Raw genomic sequence first — 21,972 nt, 5'->3', positions numbered from 1 at the left:
CCCATGGGCTTCTTATGTTTTTTTTTTCTTTCTAAATAATCAATTTAATTTTAAAATATTTTTTTGTTGATCAATTTAATAAATAAAATTACTAACAAAATAAATATCAATAATATATTTTGTAATTTCAATATATTAGAGAATATAGCGGTTATATATATATATATATATATATATATATATATATATATATATATATATATATATATATATATATATATATATATATATATATATATATATATATATATATATATATATATATATATATATATATATATATATATATATTCTCATGGCTAAATAGTATGGTCTTATATATGTGCATAATATTTTTGTAAAACAAATGCAAAGCTGACAGGGAGAAGAGTTTGTTGTATATAAAAATGATAATTCTTTTCTTATAAAATAATTAAATTAGCTCTTTATTTTACACAAATTTAAAAAATTATATGAATAAAAAATAAATAAAATTTACTAAGATCTCATATCTAATGGAAAAGAGTTTGTTATTTATAAAAATGATATTTTTCTTATAAAGTAAATAATTTAGTCTATTATTTTATACAAACTAAGATACTTGTATAAATAAATAAAATGAAATGGTACTCTTCTCAGTCGACTAAAAGCCCATAGAGTTAATTCCAAATCAATTTCAATCCACTCCAAATGATTCAAGGCATAAATCATATCATACGAAATGTAAGGTATATTTTTTTATCTCCACTTTTCACTACACACATCTTGAATTCTGAACTAACTTGAATGTTAGATAGCTAACCTTACAAGTCCACCTCCACGTCGTCGTATCGGTGATCAACACCGACGATTCAGGATTCCTTATCACCAGCCTCAACTATTTTTGGTTCCAAAACAAAACTGTGATGCCGTGTTTGGGAAATAACTCTTAATTCTCACAAAAATTTCACGAATAGATCATTATAAATCCAAATTTAGGTCCATACCAATTCATCAAAGAATGGAGGTAGTTACCTCCTAGATTGAGTAGGAGTTTCCCAGGTCAACTTTCCAATTTCGCATCTCCTCAATTATTCGTCATCAATATGGTCCAAACTGTTTGATTCCCGACAAAGTCTCACTATCATAACACCTCTTTCATATAACAAAGAATGTGGTCTATACTGTATTTGATTCAACAACTTGTACTTGGGGTTGTTTATGGAAATGATTAAAAGTTTAGTTCAAAGACCTAATTCATGAAGTTAAGAAAGAAAAACATTTAATACCTCAAGAGTCAGTTCTGGAATTTTTTTTTTTAAAGATGGTGGTGGAGTCGATTATCGTGGAGGAGAAGTTGGAGTATGATTTTCTTGATAAGTGGTTTTAGTAGTCGAATTTAAATTTTCTATGTCAGAAGTTTTGGTGGTCAGAGGAATGTTTTTTGGAGCCAGATTCTTAGTGACAACATTTCTTTTCTTCTTAGTTCCTTTGAGTTTAGTAGGTGTTGGAACTTTAAAGGAAGAAAATATTTGGGTACAGTCACTATTGCCGAAATATTCCCCTAAAATTGATGGTTGTGGTGCTTCTTTAGGGATTTGAAAATGTGAGAAATTAGATGCAGTTTGACCTTAACATTGGAAATATAGAAATGTGTTATACCTGTGTTTGTTGAGTTTTGGAGGTTTTCTTTTTCTTGGGAGGATTATTGGAGATAGTTTCGGCAGTTGAAGAACGCTTTCGCCCCTAAAAATGGAAAAATAGTGTCAAAAATTGTCTTCTGATCAAACGAGTCTTATAAAGTAAAGCTTACCTTTGTTGGTTGAGTCTCTTCAACACCAACATTGGAGGGATCTTGGACATTTTCATCATTAGCTTCTGTTGTTGTTTTTGCAGATGCTTGATTAGTTCCTAGATTTTTAAAGGCATCAATTAATCTTTGAAGAAAACTGGTGTAGAGTAATATTGTTATTGGTATTCGGACCACCATTGGTCAAATTATTAGGGAGAAAAGAAAGAATGTTCAAATACAAATACAAGAAGTTCAAGGAGTTGGATTGTCTTGTGGAATTTGAGGCACGCTACATGATTATCAACATTTAGTTGACGACGGCCCAAGTAATGTCGAGATGGTGGGAGAATAAAGATTTGGGCAGAATTTGGCTAAGTCTAAATCGACGAGCCACTGATTTTGGTTGATAACTCATAAAGCCATAACCCTTCTCTCTTGTGTCAATTCTAAAAGACGAAAGTGTAGGATTCAAGAATGCCCTCCATACAGCAGCTTTCGGAGCAATGCCAGGGAAATGATTTTTAAACCAAGTCAGACTAACGCTTCGATCCATAAAAAGAGCCATGGCCTAAACAAAGGTTGTTGTTTCAAGAAATAATTTAATATACTTCAGATAGACATACATGTTAGGAGATTCTTGAAGAGTGGTCAAAGTAAGTCTCATGCCTTCGATGGGTCTACTTTAAGACATGCGCATAACTACTTCCGATATAGGATAATCTACTCGGTGCTCAAAGATGACGTTTGACCAATGTTGTAATATCTATAAAGAGCCTCAAATAGCCAGTGATCTAGGGGTATCAGGGAGAAGTTTTACCTTCAAAGAAGACACACCCAAATATTGGTATAAGAATGCCAACAAAAGTCTGCCTAAAGAAATCTATCGACCCTCATGAATTTGGATCGCCAAGTTGATATAGCCTTTGGCTATCTACAACGACCCTAGGAAGAATAGAAAGTAGGAAAGCCAATGAGTTAAAAAATCAATATGTTTTATGTCATATAACTCTTTATTATTTTTGATATGGTGGTCAGCTATGTAATATTTAAAGCTTGACGATCGAAATGAAACTCAAGTTTAGTTGGAACAGTTGGGTGGAAAGTTTCGTCCAAAGGTGACAGGCCAGTGATGGGTTACGCATCGAATAAAGTGGGTGTCAGCATCCCACAAGGAAGCTGGAAGGTATTGGTCGAACCTTCCCAAAATAAAATCGAAGCAAGTATCATACAAAGGTTGGCTTTGTGAGCATGCCTCGACAGCTGAATGGCGTTGAAGATGCCAGCTTCTCTGATTGCTCCTTTCGTTTTCCTTGGACTTTGTTGAGCAATTCAAGTAATCTTTGTTACCAAGAGTAGATATGGATGGAAAAATCCTGGTATTAGGATCCATAAATTTAAAATTAAGAGGGCCCTTTTCGAAAGCATACAAAATGGCAGGACTAAAACAATGGAATTACTTTTGGACTTTCTTTTGGTGCGTCTTTGAATCTAGATAAGGCCCGTGAAAAGCACAAAGCTTTTAAGCAACAATAAAAGGGATGAGCCTTTGTTGTTGCCATTTTTCAAATTGGACTCTTCAATAGATGGTGGTTGGGGAATGGCGTTTGAACCTCTTTCTTCTGTAAGTGCAAAGACTACATGGTTGTCATTGGTATTCACATTGGTTAAATAAGTTACCATGATAATATGTAGAAAAGGAAGCAAAGAAAAACAAGTTTTATAGTTTGATGAAATTGCATAAATATGAGAATGGATAAGAGAGAGAAAGAAGTTCTTCAAAACATCAGAAAGGTATTTATAGATGAAGGTAACGTCGTTGATGGTAAACAAGTGGCGTTTACGTGTAGGATGATGACTATTATGTTTCTAGGAAGTGGGAGAGTTAGTGGGAGTGGTTTGAAAACCCATGACCTAGGGAATAGAGGTAATCATGCAAAGTGATTGAGAGTCCTAAAAAATTGTAATGCAGAAAGTAGCCATCATGACAAGTGACATTAGGAAAGTGGACACAATGTCGAAAATTTGTAGAAGAAAAGAAAAAGGCCCAAATTTCTCAGTTGAAGGTAGTCTCAATCGAAATTGGCCTTTTGGGGAGAATTTGTTGGCCAGGAATTTTTGACCAAAGCATGACAAAAGGTGCAAGAGTTTTGAAATCAAAAGGCTAAGAGAAAGAATGTTAGTCGAAATTAGGGGTGTCGAAGAATATTGGTTTAGAAATATCATAGTTGGGCTAGTCAAATCTACAGAAAAACCATTTGGGGACTTAACCAAATTTCACATCAAATTGTCTAAGTTAGATTAGGAGAGGTAGACAGTTGAAAGGAGCAGATTTTGCAAGCAGTTGTCAATTTTACCTTTCAATTTTCAGTCTTGTATTCTCTTTTTCCAATCGTCTTTACTTTTGTCTACTTTATCTGCATTTCTCAATTCTCACCCACTTTTATATCCAATTCAAACACTAAAATCACTTGAAACTTAGCACTATATTGTAGGATTTTGTAGGTGATCCTGCAAGTTTACTTTAATAAGAGGCTAGAGATTGTTTACCAAAAATATGAATAGCTGGCCATTGTGGCAGAGCAAGGTACGCGTGTTATGCGCAAGGAAAGTGCGCCCAACCAGGGCCTTAAAATTTTTCCTATAAATAGAAGTGTTTTAGTTTAGTGCAAAAGAATTTTCGCTGGATCGGAACAGTATAAAATTGAAGTAGGTTCGCTCATGTCTACAACAGGTGAATAAGAAAGGAAGTTTGAAGGTGGAAGCGCTACTCAGGTCTTAGGGCTAATACTATTTATGAAGTCAACTTCTTGGGAAAGATAAACTATTACGCTTACCATGTGTAAGTGTAGCTAAAATTTCTATTGTTGGGGTTAGATGTAGTCATTATATTCTAAAACTAAATATGTCATGTCGTTCTATGTAAATCTACTTACCATTACTAGGTCCAAGATAATCATCTATTGAGTACTAAGCCTAGACATATGTATAGGCTCAATATCTACATGTATTGTAGTAAGATCAATGTAGAGTCTCGCTACTTTGTGATTGTTGGGACTTAATGCTCTGATATAGTTAATAGTTAGATATATCGACTATTGGATAATACAATGATTTCACGGTGTGAAGACCGAAAAGAGATACGAATGAGAGTAACAAATGGTAGTATTATACGCTGAGTAGAGAATCATATTATTAATCTATGAATCTGCATGATAAATATGTAATGATAAAATCTACCCCCAACAAACATTCTTACTGTAAACACCAAAATCTCAAACTTTACTTCCTATCATTTACCTTTCCACATCACAAAAATCACAAAACTTTTTTTCCTACTTAAAATAATAAAATACTATTACTCTATCTTTAAAACACTCATTCTTTGATTTAAAAAAAAACACTCATTCTTTGTTACCGCGAGAGGTCCAATAAAATCTAAAGCTGTCAAAATGGGCTAGCCCGTATGGGCTAGCCCGTATGGGCCAGTCCGTTAGGCCCGAAAAATCATAGGGCTTTGACCTTAAAATTAAAGCCCATATTTTTCAGGGCCTTTTTAGCCTAGCCCTGAAAAGCCCGTTACTCATTAGGGCTAACCCATATGGGCCGTAGGTAGCCCATTAGGTCCACATAATTATAAATTTTAAAAAAATATTAATATTTATATTGTCTTACTCCAAAATAGCATATTGATTTTTCTCACTTCACTAAATTTTATCTCTATTTTATTTAATCTTTATCTTTTAAAAATTATACATTAATATAATCAACGTTTTTTCATCGTATTATATTTGTTTTTCTCTTATAATAAATATTCAAGTATTATTTTATACAATTTAGACATATATTGTATTTAGAAACACATTATAGGATTTATAAGAGATAATATAGTACTTGAAAATGTATTATGTTTAAAATAACATAATTTTTAATTTTATTTATAATAATTATTATGGAGTTTTATTTTAATTTTTTTAATAAAAAAGTCAATTTAGGGCCGATAGCCCGAAGCCCATCTAAGGCCATGCTCGGATAATAAATCTCGAGCTCATATTACACATTGCCTTTTTGGTCCAGCTCTAAAAAGCTCAGGATTCACTCGTTTAAGACCGGGTAGCCCATATTGACGATTCACACACACACACACACACACACACACATATATATATATATATATATATATATATATATATATATATATATATATATATATATATATATATATATATATATATATAGATATATGTATGTATATATATATATATATATATATAACATGAAATTGGTGATATGCTCATGAAAATTCTATAGAAGCTTTCTGATATGGAGGTAAGAGTTGTCTCCGATAGGCGAATAAAGGGTGTACATACAAAATTAACCTTGATATTTAAGATACTGAGGTTAGAGAGTTTTAACTTAAAAATTAGAGTGAAGATCCATTTTGGTCTCTCACAAAAATTACACAATTTAAATTAGTCCCTGGTTTTTTCCCCTAATTTTAAATCGTGATTGGACAACCACGTTGTATTTTAGTTTTTATATTTCATTTTTTGAATACTAAATACATTTTTAATTTCATTTTTAATTTCATTTTTAATTTCATTTTTAAACAATTTTAATTTAATAATATCCAAAAAGTCAAAATTGTTTCTTATAAGCATTGAACTCAAGACTTTTAAACAATATCTTAAGTCTTTAGCATTGGGTCAATATGCATTCATGATAAATAATTTGTAAGATTTTTAATAATATTAAATAATTATGAATTTAAAACAAAAGTTTCAAATTTTTAACAATGGGATTTCGACCCTAAGTCCAACAAATGATAATCACTTTATAACTAGACAAATCAATTTCTATTATTAATATTCTTAATGATAAATACTTAACTTAATAATTTAGAATAAACATTTACTTATTTCAAATAACACACAAATAAATATTTACTAATTTCAAATAATACACCAAGATCACACGTGTGTTAACACTGATTGTGGATTCAGGTTGCACGCATCATACAGGAAGAGAAGTGATTCATGGGTGATAGGATATATTTCCCAAGATCACACATGTGTTAACACAAATGTTTCACAAGATCGCCGTAAGCTAAGTTATGCCATTATATGTCAAGAAATCTTGCCTCTAGTTGACAAAGATCCATCGTTAAAGGTGAAAACGATAATCTCTCATATCGTTGCAACTTACAATTACACTCCGTCTTATAGAAAGGCATGGTTGGCGAAGACCAAAGCGATCAAAATTGTGTATGGAAATTGGGAGGATTCGTACAAACGACTCCCACGTTTCTTATATGCGCTTCAAATTTATGCTCCTGGAACCGTTACTATTTTAGAGACCCTTCCGGCGCAATCTCCAGACGGAACGTGCCTTCAAGGAAATGTGATATTCCACAGGCTTTTCTGGGCTTTCCGCCCATGTGTTCAAGGATTTGCATATTGCAAACCAATTCTTCAAATAGATGGAACTTGGTTGTACGGAAAATATAAAGGCACCTTGTTGATGGCTGTGGCACAAGACGGAAATAGTAACATTTTTCCTATTGCGTTCGCTCTAGTGGAAGGAGAAACTGCTGGAGGTTGGAGTTTCTTTCTCAGAAATCTTCGGACACACGTTGCCCCCCAACCTGGACTCTGTTTGATTTCATACATACATGCTTCCATCGAGAGTGCGTACAACAATCCAGCAAACGGGTGGCAAAACCCACCTTCAACACATGTTTACTGTATTCGACACATTTCACAAAATTTCATGCGAGAGATAAAGGACAGGGCTCTTCGGAAGACTCTTGCCAATGCCAGATATGCATTGACTCAACCGACGTTCCAATATTATCGAAATGAAATTGTAGCGGCAAATCCAGATGCAGGCAGATGGGTGGACAATCTTGCTAGAGAGAAATGGATCAGATCATACGACAACGGGAAGCGATGGGGGCACATGACTACAAATCTCGTGGAGTCTATGAACGAAGTCTTTAAGGGCATCAGACACCTTCCGATTACTGTCTTGGTGCAAGCAACATACTATAGGATGGCTTCTCTTTTCGCACGAAGAGGTGAGCGTTGGAGTGCAGTTCTAGAATCCGGGCAAGTATTCAGCGAAACCTGCGTCAAATTCATGAAAGAGCAATCTGCCAAGGCCAACAGCCACATTGTGACATCTTTCGAACGATTCAACCAGACCTTCAGTGTTAAAGAAACGATTGACCATAACGAGGGCCTTCCGAGACAACAATACAGGGTTCTTACAGACGAAGGGTGGTGCGATTACGGAAAATTTCAAGCCTTTCGCATGCCATTCTCTCATGTAATTGCAGCATGTTCGTATGCGCATCAAGATCCGTTAGCACTTTTATCTCCCATTTACAAGGCGGAAACCTTGCTCGGAGTGTACAACAATGCATTTCAAGTGATGGCAAAGGAGGATTATTGGCCTGCGTATGAAGGGGATGTGGTTTGGCATAATGACAACATGCGGAGAAAGAAAAGAGGTCGACCAAACAGCACCCGGATCAGAACCGAGATGGATCATGAGAAAGTGGTACGGAAGTGTGGCATATGTCGTGAAGTCGGGCACAATAAAAATACATGTCCTAACCGTGGATCAGCCTCCACCAACAATTAGTTGTATGTCATTTGTATTTTGTATTTGTATTTGTATTTGTACTTCTTAAGTATTTATATTTGTATTTGTATTTGTACCGCTTATGTATTTGTATTATCTCTTATTAAATCAACAAGTTATGTATTTGTCTTGTAGTGAAATTGTCTTCATGACCCATACTTTCAATCTGTATTTTGGACAGTCAAATACGCATGCTTTCGTCTAGTCCCATCAAGCCATGCATTGATCAGTGTGCCTTCATTTATCATACAAGTTAGGCGTGCTTGTAAACAGTATGCAACAGTACTCCTTTTCTACCCACTACTATTATAAATTAGGGGTTCCTAGGGTTGAGTTTACACACAGAAACACAAACTCCAAACACCAAACAATTACACAAACACAACAATGTCTCGCATTCGGCCAGATGGATGTCACCGGACAACAGAGCCGCCGCCCCGGAGATCAACATGGCGTATCGAACCTGAACCGGAGTATCGCAGAAGGAACGGACATGTCATATTCTCTCCAATCAAACCTCCCATGCCGGTTATGTTTTGGAATATCTCTTCCGTCAAGCAACTCAAGAGGACTCTCATGAACTTTTTAGAGGGGGAGTACGAATCAGGCGAACAAATAAGAAGCATCAAGAGGCTTAAAACAAGGGTCGATGCTGTGACTGGAGCAACGATAAGTTTCTGGGATAACGTGAAATACAACATTGATTGCATTCAAATGATGCATGGACCCAATGACATTGTTTTAACCGTAGTTATTTCTTAGATTTTTTTTCTTTTTTTGTTGGTTATTTTCAATGTACCTTTTAATTAATGAATGAATTAATGTTTTCCATGAACGCTCGTGTTAGCTGATTCACTGGTCTTATCTGCGCTAATTTAACATATATATTTTTTAAATATGTTAAAATAAAAACAATTTTAAAAATTAAAAAAAAATTAAACAAAACATATGTTAAAACAAGAAAAAAAAACAAAAAAAAACACAAAAGAAACTACACATATGCGCCACCCTAGGTGGCTTAAAAGAAAAAAATACAAGTTGGCGCCACCCCATATGGCGCATATGAAGAAGAATTTTGCTGTTGGCGCCACGGGAGGTGGCTCCTACGTGGAGACCACCTCCCAAACCTGGTCATACAGGTAATTTTCCTGAAAACTTGGTTTTTTGTGTAATTTTTTTTTAAACATGGTTATTTGGATTTTTTTTCATATATATATATATAAAATGAAAATAATAAAATTTTAAATAAAAAGTTATAATTTGAAAATATATATTGTTACACATGAAAAACTTTGAGAGATTCTACCGAAGACAATCCACTCCCATAATGATCGGAAAACAAGTTGATTATTCAAGTTTGGATACACTGTAATGTTTTAACAGTCGCACCTTTTTCTAAAATGACTAAAATAAATATAGAAAACAAACTATCATTTTTTAAAATTAAAAAAAGTGAGTTTCAAGCAAAATGAGTGAAAATAATTTGGTGTTCAGTTAAAATTTGGAAAAGCTTTATTTTATCTAAAGTATAACTTGAGTTCTCCAAAATCATTAAATATTAAAAAGTTTATTGAATACTTTAACTATAAAAAGTAATAAATTAATAAATAGTGTTATTGTTCACGCTTTCTTATGGTCATATGTATTATCACAACACAAGTTAAATAGATATAAATTGATGGTTCATAATTTAATCCCTATTAAACATATTTATTTATTTTTATTGATTAATATTAGTGAACCTTTGATATTTATAAATCAATAAAAATAATATTTAAAAATAGAATATTTTATATTTATATAAAAAACAAATTCAAATATTTAAATAAAAAATACATAAATTTTAAGAAAATGTGTAATATATATTCTTAATGCACATTTTATATTAAAAAAACCAAAATTTCATATAAAAAGAATATATGGTCTAATAAGATATGGCATCACAGTTTTGTTAAAAATATATAAACTGAATTTTCATGAACTCGTTTCTTTTTTACAATTAAATAGAATTTTATAATAGATTTTGTTCTAGTTGTAACTTTAAATTATTTTATCTTTATTGAATCAATACAGAGCTTTCAAAAATTTATAATGATCTTAAGACACTATAAAGTAAGACATGTTTCATTTTACAAATTAATTTTATAAAAATAATTAAATTTAATATAAAACATAATATATAAACATTATATCTTTTGAATAAATGAATTGATTGATTTCTTTATACTATTAATCATTTGCATGTGATGTTCACTTTTTATTTTACAAGAGTAACTTTTGTTAGAACACGCGTATGTTTTGGAACACATGTTATTACATGTAAAGTAAGTACATAGTATATAATATGAATTTTTATATTTGAATAGTACATGAAAATATTAACAACAGTAGTCTGGATCAAATTCTCCTCTTGTTGGGGAAGGCCCCTGAGTTCTCAGTACTGATGGACCATGCAACCCTAATGGACCATCCAACTCTACTTTTGTTTGTATATAGTTAGGTGCTGGTTCATTGTTATTTATTTTTTTTTTTTATGTATTTTTTAAAATGAAAACAAAATTTAAATTTATAGAAAAATAGCATTAAATTTTAAAATTAAAAAAAACTACAATAATTATTTTATGACAACTCCAAAATATGTTGACTAAAAGTTATTATAACAGGTAAACAATTGTCTCATAATATATCTGGTCCACTTAGGTGTGGTAAAACGGGCTGGGCCCGTGAAAAAAGTCTGTTTTGCCCGCATATTATTGCGAGGCGGGATAAAATTTTAGGCCCTCTTCTTTTAATGTGCACGCTTTGCCTCGCTCTGTTTTTTTGCGGGCTTTTTGCGGGCATGAATTTTTTTATATAATTTTTTTATTTTTAGACTAAAAGGTTCAATGTCCGCGAGCGTTCTCTGTTCCGCCTTCACTTTTTTGCGGGTCGGAGAAACGTTTTAGACCCGCACTCTCAAATATGTCCACTCCGCTCCATCTCATTTGTTCGCGAACTTTTGTGGAGCAGGGCCTTGTAAGTCTATAAGTGCGCCTAAGAGGGGGGGTGAATTAGGTTTTCAAAAATAATCGGTTTTTATGACAATGTGTTTACTAACTTTTTGGTTAAGTGTTTGAAGGTGTTTGTTGGTTCATATCTTTTTCTTGGTAGTGATGATGAATGCGGTAAATGCGGAAAGATAAAGAACACGGCGATATATACTGGTTCCCCTCACAATCCGAGAGTACTCCAGTCCCCTTTCAAACACGAAAGAGATTTCACTATAGTTAGAATTATTGTACAAGCCTATGCTTTACTATCTAACCTATAGGGTGATCAAAGGTTCTTAACACCTTTAAGATCAAACAACACTAATGTGGATGAAGAACAATCCTCTTCAAACACAACACTTACTTCCAACAATCCTGGATAGTAAGGAATAATAACTTTGAATTTTTACAAGAGATTTAGATGAAGTTTGTATAGCACTTATCAATCTTGGATTGATCTTCTTCTTCAATAAAACAATTCTCAAAATGAATATAAGTGTTCACAATGTATGCATGAAACTTAGAATATTTTTCTCAATGAAAGAGTGTATAGCAAGTTTCACTTTGAAAGAGATGAATGATGAACACTTTGAAAATATTTGAAAAAAGAATAATATATGAAGTTGAATTGTTAATGAAGAAGGTGAAAAAATGATTATGAAAGATGTGTAATATATATTGTGTTAAACACCTTTTCAAAAGGGTATTTTTCCATGTAGGAATGCAATGTTTCAATGTGAAGAATATATTTTCGTTTATGTGAAACAAGCAATGGAAAAGTCACACTGGTTCAGTAGGAACCGGTTCCTGTATAGGACAACCCGGTTCCTGCTGAACGTTACAGCAGAATATTTGAATTTTTGCACTGAGGAACCGGTTCCTGCATAGGGACAACCCGGTTCCCCATAGTAAACCACAGAGAGTGAAAATTTGAGAAATCTGGGAACCGGTTCCCCTGTAGGGACAACCCGGTTCCTAAAACCTTTATTTTGAAATTTAACTATGAAAAAAGGTTTTAAGTGGTTTCTATGGTATATGAAAATTGTTTATGATTATGATATGCATGAGAGTAGATATTGTGAACAATTATATGTCAAAGTGAGTATTGTTTATACCTTTGCCATTTATTTCTTGATTCTTGAATCTTCACAATATCTTCAAGACTTTGAAAGATGTTTCTTTAGCTTTGACAATCTTTTTGCACATCCTTTATGAGAGCTTGATGTCCATGTTGTCTTCATCAAAACACATATGCTTGAGAGGCTTTTGCAATTACATTCTCCCCCTTTTTGATGATGACAACCAAGTCTTGAAAATGTTTTGAGATTGAGTTGTTTTGTGCTTTTGAAAAAATTGTTGAATAATGCAAGGCTCCCCCTATGTTAGAAACTCCCCCTAAATCCATGATTCCTTTGATTTATGGTGATGAGTTTTAATGTTTAGCAATGGCCTGCATTTTTTCTTTTGAACAAAACAACAACACAAACATGCATACTCTTCTCCCCCTTTGTTATTATCAAAAAGGATGGGGAAAAAGATAATCTTGAAATGAAATTGAAACATAACACAAATATCACACAATGAAATGTAAAACATCACAACATAACACGAATGAACGATACGGAACGTAGTTTTTACGGTTACAAACAAAGACATAATTTAATCCTAAACATCACGAAACATAAATTAAGACAATGTCTAAAAACATGAAATTAAAAGACTAATAAAATAAAAACATAGTAATTAAAAAGCAAAGAAATTAGTCACTTTCATCCATGTTTTCTTCATCTTCATCATCTTCTTCTTCTTCTTCATCACTTCCCTCTTCCTCTTCCTCATAATGTGCCAAGATCCTTCTTTGAGTCCGTTGGATATCCCTCATTTGTTTCTTCATAAGATTATGCTCATAGTTGTTATCCCTCCTATTGTTGTCAGTAGATGTTTGGATAGAGCAAAGCTTTTGAAACATCATATCCATGGTAAATCCTCCTTCGGGAGGTTGTTGCATCTGTTGTGCGGCGGGCTCAACATCAACCTTGTAAAAATATCTTCCATCATTACCCATCACAATTCCGGTATTTTTTAAAGCGGATGTTGTGGAGATGGCACACTCGGGTCTATTCATACTCTTCTTTGGTTCCCGTTGAAGAAGAACACCGGCATTTTGAATAATGCGAGAAATTGCCCTTGCATATGGGAGTCCTCCTTGAAGGGAAGCCATTAGTTGCATATGGCGCATGATTGAAAGAGACCAATTTACCTCTATGCCACGTCTTAGAGCATGCAACACCATCAACTCGAACTCGTTTATCCTGGAATGGTTAGAATTCTTCGGAAATAAAACATAAGCTATGATAAGATGAAGCATCCTATCACTTACAGATAAGCTTGAACCGAACATATTAAATTTGGTAACAAGTTGTTGGCGTGCCGTCTCGCGTTGAGTTGGTCGGCACATACTCACAAACACATCAACCTTACTATAAGGTAGCCAATCCTCCGGAATGTTACCTTGAATAAGCACTAAACCATGTGATGGAATTCCTAATACTCTTCCAAAATCTTCAACATCTAAACATATATCTTTATTTGAAACTTGAGACAACAAGGTAAAATCTTCAAATTCATCGGTGACTATCCTAAAGTTGTGATAAAATTCTCGAACTAAATCCGGGTAATAATCACCATGGTCAAGAACAAAGTTAGCTATACCGGCTTGTTCTAGTCTTGCCGGAAAAAAAAAGCTATGACTAGGAAAGTCGGGAAGATTACCGTATTTTGCCGGAAGAAGTTTCCGACTCCGAATGTTGAATGTAAGTCTCCGACTTTTGAGAGTTGGTTGTTGTTCTTGTGGATCTTCACTTGTCTCACCAACCTTATTCTTTCCTTTAGCATTTCTTGAAAGTTTGGGTGCCATGGTTGAAGGATTGAGAACTTAGGTTTTGATAATGTATTTTCGGATTTGGTGAGTGAAGGAAATTTTGAGTGGGATATATGGAAGAATGAAGGATGATTTATAGTTGTGAGGTAGTGGGTAATAAAAATTTGAGAGTTATGGTGAGATAGTGGGGTTTAAAGTTTGGTTGAATAATGGAGGTGGAAGGGTTTGGAGAGGATGAAGATGAGAGAATATATATTAAAGTGAGTAAATGAGTGGATGTGAGTGGGTGTGAGTGACTTAAATGACAATAAAAAGCTTTTAAATTTCAAAAATTGAAACAAGTTTACGTTACAGCTACAAGACAGAAAATCTGCAAAAATCACGTGGGAACCGGTTCGTCCCTACATGGGAACCGGTTCCTGAAGCATACCAAAACAACGCCTCTGGAAATTACTATGGGGAACCGGTTCGTCCCTACATGGGAACCGGTTCCTGGACTCAAAAAGTCCAAAATACTTTATTTTATGAAAAAGAAAGTATAGCATATATAAAATTTAAGACATAGTATATTTAGAGACATGCACCTTTGTTTTGTGATAATGAGGAATGAATTTAAACATCACCTTCATCTAAAATTCCAAGTTCTCGACGAATTTTATAAAATGATTCTTTCGGGAGAGGCTTGGTGAAGATATCCGCAAGTTGATTATGAGTATCGACAAAAGTGACTTCAACATCTCCTTTGAGCACATGATCACGAAGAAAATGATGTCGAATGTCTATGTGTTTGGTTCTTGAATGCATGACCGGATTTTTTGTGATATTTATAGCACTTGTATTGTCGCATCGAAGAGGAATGCATCCGAGATCAAGTCCGTAGTCACGAAGTTGTTGCTTAAGCCAAAGAATTTGTGCACAACAACTACCCGCTGCTATGTATTCCGCTTCGGCCGTACTAAGAGCAACACATGCTTGCTTTTTACAAGCCCATGATACCAATGCATTTCCAAGAATGTGACAAGTACCACTTGTGCTTTTACGATCAGTTTTACATCCTGCATAATCCGCGTCAGAATAACCAATTAAATTGCAAACACTACCTTTAGGATACCATAAGCCAACGTTGGTTGTTCCTTTGAGATACTTCATGATCCTTTTAACCGCCATAAGATGTGATTCCTTTGGATTTGCTTGAAAGCGAGCACAAAGACAAACACTAAACATTATGTCAGGACGGCTTGCCGTCAAATACAATAAAGAACCAATCATACCTCGATACTTGGTAATATCAATTGGAGTACCGGATTCATCTTGATCAACATATGTACCGGAGCCCATTGGAGTATTCATTGCTTTGCAATTATCCATATCAAACTTCTTCAATAGTTCTTTACAATATTTGGATTGATTGATAAAGATTCCATCTTTGAGTTGCTTAATTTGTAGTCCAAGAAAGTAATTCATCTTTCCCATCATAGACATCTCGAATTCTCCTTGCATCATCAATGAGAATTCCTCACACATTTCTTTGTTAGTCGATCCAAAAATGATATCATCAACATAGACTTGAACCAATAAAGTGTTACTCTTGATTTTCTTAATGAACAAAGTTTTATCAACCTTACCCTTTTCGAAACCCTTTTCACACAAAAAATTGCTAAGTCTATCATACCATGCTCTAGGTGCTTGCTTTAATCCATAAAGAGCCTTTCTCAACTTAAAGACATGTGAAGGATTCTTGAAGTCTTCAAATCCCGGGGGTTGTTTGACATAGACTTCTTCATTGATGTAGCCATTTAAGAATGCGCTCTTGACGTCCATTTGATAAAGCTGAAAATTTAATGAACATGCATAAGCAAGTAAAAGACGGATAGCTTCTAACCTTGCAACCGGAGCAAATGTTTCTTCAAAGTCGATTCCTTCTTCTTGATTGTAACCTTGGGCCACCAATCTTGCTTTGTTTCGAACAATTATACCATTCTCATCAAGTTTGTTCTTAAACACCCATCGAGTACTTATGATATGTTTATTACTTGGTCTAGGAACAAGTTCCCAAACTTGATTTCTTTCGAATTGATTTAATTCTTCTTGCATTGCATTTATCCATTGATCGTCTCCTAAGGCTTCATCAACTTTTGAAGGTTCAATTTGAGAAACAAAAGCCATGTGTAAGCAAGCATCTTTGAGATTTAATCTTGTTGCAACTCCTTGACTAATATCACCAATAACTTTATCAATAGGATGATCTCTATGAGTTCTCCATTCTTTTGGTAGATCATTGGTGTTCGATTCTTGTTGTACACTTTCTTGTTGAACACTTTCTTGTTGTACTTCCGGTGCCTTCTCAATTATATCATTTGAAAGTTCTTCCGGTGCCTTTACAATTGTATTATTTGAAGGTTCTTCCGGGGGTAAATCTAAAGGATCATCATCATCACAAACAACTTCTTCCTCTTTGGAAGTGTTAGTCTCATCAAAAGATACATGCATGGATTCTTCAATAGTTAAAGTTCTTTTATTATAAATTCTATATGCTTTACTAGAAAGAGAATAACCAAGAAATATACCTTCGTCGGATTTCTCATCAAACTTACCAAGATTGTCTTTGTCATTGTTAAGAACAAAGCACTTGCATCCAAAAATGTGAAAATGAGCAATGTTTGGCTTTCTTCCTTTGAAGAGTTCATATGGAGTCTTCTTTAAGATAGGTCTAATGATTACTCGATTTCCAACATAACATGCCGTACTAACCGCATCCGCCCAAAAATATTTAGGAAGGTTTGCATCACTAAGCATTGTTCTTGCAAGTTCCACTAGAAACCTATTTTTCCTTTCAACTACTCCATTTTGTTGTGGAGTTCTTGGTGCTGAAAAATTATGAGAGATACCATGTTCTTCACAAAATTCTTCAAATGATGCATTTTGAAACTCTCCACCATGATCACTTCTTATGGATACAATCTTTAATGATTTCTCATTTTGGATTTGTTTTGCATACTTCTTAAAGGCTCTAAAAGCATCACTTTTCTGCACAAGAAACAAAGTCCAAGAATATCTAGAATAATCATCAACAATAACTAAAGCGTATACATTACCTCCGAAGCTTCTTGTCCTTGATGGACCAAATAGATCCATATGCAATAATTGAAGTGGTCTTGTTGTAGTCACCACATTCTTTGGTTTGAAAGAAGATTTGGTTTGCTTTCCTTTTTGACATGCATCACATAGTTTATCTTTGACAAACTTTATCTTAGGTAAGCCGATAACAAGATCATGTTTGGTTAACTTATTTAAATGATCCATATGAATATGGGCTGCTCTTTTATGCCATAACCATGATTCGTTATTGTTTACCAACAGACATTTTACTTTCAAAGATAAATCATTTAAAGAAATCATAAAAATGTTATTAATTCTTGTACCTTTGAGTTTTACCTCATTGGTGACTTCATCGATGATCAAACATTCTTCCTTAGTGAATTTGATCTTGAAGCCTTTGTCACAAAGTTGGCTAATGCTTAGAAGATTATGCTTTAGTCCTTCAACATAAAGAACATCTTCAATGGATGTGAAAGGTGGTGCACCAACTTTGCCTTTGCCAAGAATTCTTCCCTTATTGTTGTCTCCATAAGTGACAAAACCCTTGGCCTTTAACCTTAGATCTGAAAATTGGTTTAGGTCACCCGTCATATGCTTTGAACAACCACTATCTAGATACCATAGGTTTGAAGTGGTCTTCAAGCAAACCTCGCCTTCTTCATCGTCGGAGTGGTGTGATGCCATTAGTGCTAGGTTTGCACTTTCGTCACTATCGGAATCCGATGAGGAACTTACTTCATTATCTTCCCATGCTATGTAGGCCTTTTTATTTTTGAATTCTCTTTTGCCTTTGAATACATTCTTCTTCGAAAGCTTTGGACATTCTGGCTTTATGTGTCCTTGTTTCCCACATTCATAGCATGTAACTTCTTGTGATGAAGTGGATGCTTCTTTATCTTTATGCTTTGAGAATTTCTTCCTTTTGACATAGTTAGTATTATCAATATTATTTTTATTTCCAAAAAATTTGCCTAACCTTTTTACAAGAAGCAAGAAGTTTTCATCTTCATCTGATGCATCTTTCATTTTGCTTTCTATTGAATCTACTTTTAATGCGATGCCTTTGGATTTCTTCTCTAAGTTCTCATGCTTTTCCAATCTTCCAAGTTCTGTCTCATATTCTTGAAGTTTTCCAAATAGTGTTGCCGAAGTAAGTTTTGATAAATTCTTCTTTTCGGATATCGCCGTCACTTTTGGTTGCCACTCCCTTGTCAAAGATCTGAGCACTTTAAGATTAAGTTCTTCGGTAGTAAGAGTCTTGCCAAGTGCCTTCAAGTGATTTGTCAAATGTACGAATCGTTTTTGCAAATCGAGAATAGTTTCTCCGGGCTTCATTCTAAACAGTTCGTACTCTTGGCTTAAAGTATTCAACCTTGATCTTTTAACTTCAGCGGTACCTTCATGAGTTTCTACAAGAGTATCCCAAATTTCCTTTGATGTTGTACATGTTGATATTCGGAAGAATTCATCCATACTAAGAGCACCATGAAGGAGACTGATCGCCTTTTTGTCAGCAAGAACCCTTTTTCTATCATTATCATCCCATGACGCTTTAGGTTTCTCCGATCCAACACCATTAACGACCGTTGTAGGAACATGAGGACCTTGTAGGACAGCCTCCCAAACTTCTTCTCCTTGTGCTTCTAGATGAGCCTTCATTTGGATTTTCCAAAAGTCAAAATATTCACCACAAAACAATGGAGGCTTGTTGTTAGAACCACCATCTTTGAAAACCGGTCTTTGATTTGCGGAAGCCATTCTGGATCTTTAGGAACAAGTTACCTATAACTTGCTCTGATGCCAATTGTAAGTCTATAAGTGCGCCTAAGAGGGGGGGTGAATTAGGTTTTCAAAAATAATCGGTTTTTATGACAATGTGTTTACTAACTTTTTGGTTAAGTGTTTGAAGGTGTTTGTTGGTTCATATCTTTTTCTTGGTAGTGATGATGAATGCGGTAAATGCGGAAAGATAAAGAACACGGCGATATATACTGGTTCCCCTCACAATCCGAGAGTACTCCAGTCCCCTTTCAAACACGAAAGAGATTTCACTATAGTTAGAATTATTGTACAAGCCTATGCTTTACTATCTAACCTATAGGGTGATCAAAGGTTCTTAACACCTTTAAGATCAAACAACACTAATGTGGATGAAGAACAATCCTCTTCAAACACAACACTTACTTCCAACAATCCTGGATAGTAAGGAATAATAACTTTGAATTTTTACAAGAGATTTAGATGAAGTTTGTATAGCACTTATCAATCTTGGATTGATCTTCTTCTTCAATAAAACAATTCTCAAAATGAATATAAGTGTTCACAATGTATGCATGAAACTTAGAATATTTTTCTCAATGAAAGAGTGTATAGCAAGTTTCACTTTGAAAGAGATGAATGATGAACACTTTGAAAATATTTGAAAAAAGAATAATATATGAAGTTGAATTGTTAATGAAGAAGGTGAAAAAATGATTATGAAAGATGTGTAATATATATTGTGTTAAACACCTTTTCAAAAGGGTATTTTTCCATGTAGGAATGCAATGTTTCAATGTGAAGAATATATTTTCGTTTATGTGAAACAAGCAATGGAAAAGTCACACTGGTTCAGTAGGAACCGGTTCCTGTATAGGACAACCCGGTTCCTGCTGAACGTTACAGCAGAATATTTGAATTTTTGCACTGAGGAACCGGTTCCTGCATAGGGACAACCCGGTTCCCCATAGTAAACCACAGAGAGTGAAAATTTGAGAAATCTGGGAACCGGTTCCCCTGTAGGGACAACCCGGTTCCTAAAACCTTTATTTTGAAATTTAACTATGAAAAAAGGTTTTAAGTGGTTTCTATGGTATATGAAAATTGTTTATGATTATGATATGCATGAGAGTAGATATTGTGAACAATTATATGTCAAAGTGAGTATTGTTTATACCTTTGCCATTTATTTCTTGATTCTTGAATCTTCACAATATCTTCAAGACTTTGAAAGATGTTTCTTTAGCTTTGACAATCTTTTTGCACATCCTTTATGAGAGCTTGATGTCCATGTTGTCTTCATCAAAACACATATGCTTGAGAGGCTTTTGCAATTACAGGCCTAAACAGAATGAGCATGCCCGTTTGCCATCATTGCCACCCTAGGTCCACTCATAATTTTTAAAATAAATGTAGAACATGTACCACATTGATCTTTCACTTTCTTTATAATACTAAATAATATAAAAAAAAAATGTAATATGTAATTTCAACATGTACAAACATTTTTGTTTCTTAGTTATTTTTAAAAAATGTATGTGTGGGTCTTTCTTGGGGCTGCCTTTAGTTATTTTTAAAAAATGTATGTGTGGGTCTTTCTTGGGGCTGCCTTTTCTTATCTTCTGTCTTTCTATCGTAATGAATTGGTCCTGAATATTTCACACATATATCACATATATACAGAGAGAAGAGAAACTCACTTTTGAATAAATAAGAATTGTGGCCCTCCCTCACACATTACTTTAATATTCATTAAATGGTGTGTATTATTTATTAGTAAAAAATATTAATTTAATTGCATACTACTAATTACTTGTCTTATATCAAACTTAATATTATGACATATCCGATAATATTTAGTTGTATATTTGTTTGCTATTAGATTGAAAGATATTATTATATAAATTATGTTAAAAAAATTTAGGGTTAAATAAGTTTTTGGTCATTATAAATATCTTAAATTTTATTTTTAGTTTCTATAAAAATTTTATGCATGCAGTTTTAGTCCATATTATTTTTTAAAATTTTGAAAGCTGTTTAATTACCCTTAAACTTTTTAATGTTTGAATAATTTTTTTTATACGTGCTTAGAATACTATAATTTTTTTTACTAAATTATAGACTTTTAAAATTAAAAGAATTAAATATAAATTTTTTAAATTTCAAAAGATAATGATAAAAATAATGCAAATTTTGACTTAGAAATTAAATTTTGAGTTTTTTTTTTAGGAATTTTTCACAATGTTTTAAACATGTCTGTAAAATAATTATTCAAAAATACATATCGGTTTAATAGTATGGACTAAAACTAAGTGCATAATAATTTTGTGGGGATCAAAATATGTCATTTTTTAATAGGGACCAAAAACAAAATTTGGTAATTTTATAAGAACCAAAAACATATTTAACCCTAAAATTTAACATCAATTAAAAATCATTTGATATATTAAAGAGAATATCGAAATTAATTGTTTTGATGAAATTTTGTAAAGTGGTATAATTTTTATACATCTCATTAATATGTCTTACAATTTTAGATTAATGTTAAATTTTATAATCATTATCTATATGATAATAATTTTTAATCCAACAATAAATTTTAATATATAGATATGCAATAAAACGTTATCCGAAGTGTCATAATATTAAATTTGATACATTATGTTTGAGATATTAATGAGTTATAATCCTCAATATAATACACATTGGTGAATATTTTTTTTTGTTGGAAATAATGATTATATATAACCAAAAAACAGTGTAATACAAAACGCGACCCATAGGATCTAGTGTAAAAAACAGGCCTACACACC

General features: G+C 33.4%; 2 protein-coding genes across 2 annotated transcripts; one reads left to right on the top strand and one right to left on the bottom strand.

The window, feature by feature from the left end:
* Positions 1-2,879: 2,879 nt before the first annotated feature.
* Positions 2,880-8,392, top strand: LOC131626586 (uncharacterized). The gene is made up of 4 exons (XM_058897406.1): positions 2,880-2,933; positions 3,243-3,391; positions 6,751-8,074; positions 8,138-8,392. Exons 1-4 carry the CDS (start codon positions 2,880-2,882, stop codon positions 8,390-8,392), a joined length of 1,782 nt encoding a protein of 593 aa, XP_058753389.1.
* A 3,214-nt stretch (positions 8,393-11,606) lies between these two features.
* Positions 11,607-14,727, bottom strand: LOC131626592 (uncharacterized). Its single transcript, XM_058897415.1, has 2 exons — positions 14,194-14,727; positions 11,607-13,932 (listed from the first exon to the last, which is right to left on the bottom strand). Exons 1-2 carry the CDS (start codon positions 14,336-14,338, stop codon positions 13,181-13,183), a joined length of 897 nt encoding a protein of 298 aa, XP_058753398.1. The 5' UTR covers positions 14,339-14,727; the 3' UTR covers positions 11,607-13,180.
* Positions 14,728-21,972: the final 7,245 nt, after the last annotated feature.

This window comes from Vicia villosa, unplaced genomic scaffold, assembly GCF_029867415.1.
Source record: "Vicia villosa cultivar HV-30 ecotype Madison, WI unplaced genomic scaffold, Vvil1.0 ctg.000308F_1_1, whole genome shotgun sequence".
In the NCBI taxonomy this organism is placed as follows: domain Eukaryota; kingdom Viridiplantae; phylum Streptophyta; class Magnoliopsida; order Fabales; family Fabaceae; genus Vicia; species Vicia villosa.
Note: the sequence above shows the minus strand (reverse complement) of the source record. Positions and strands in the feature narration are given on the sequence as shown.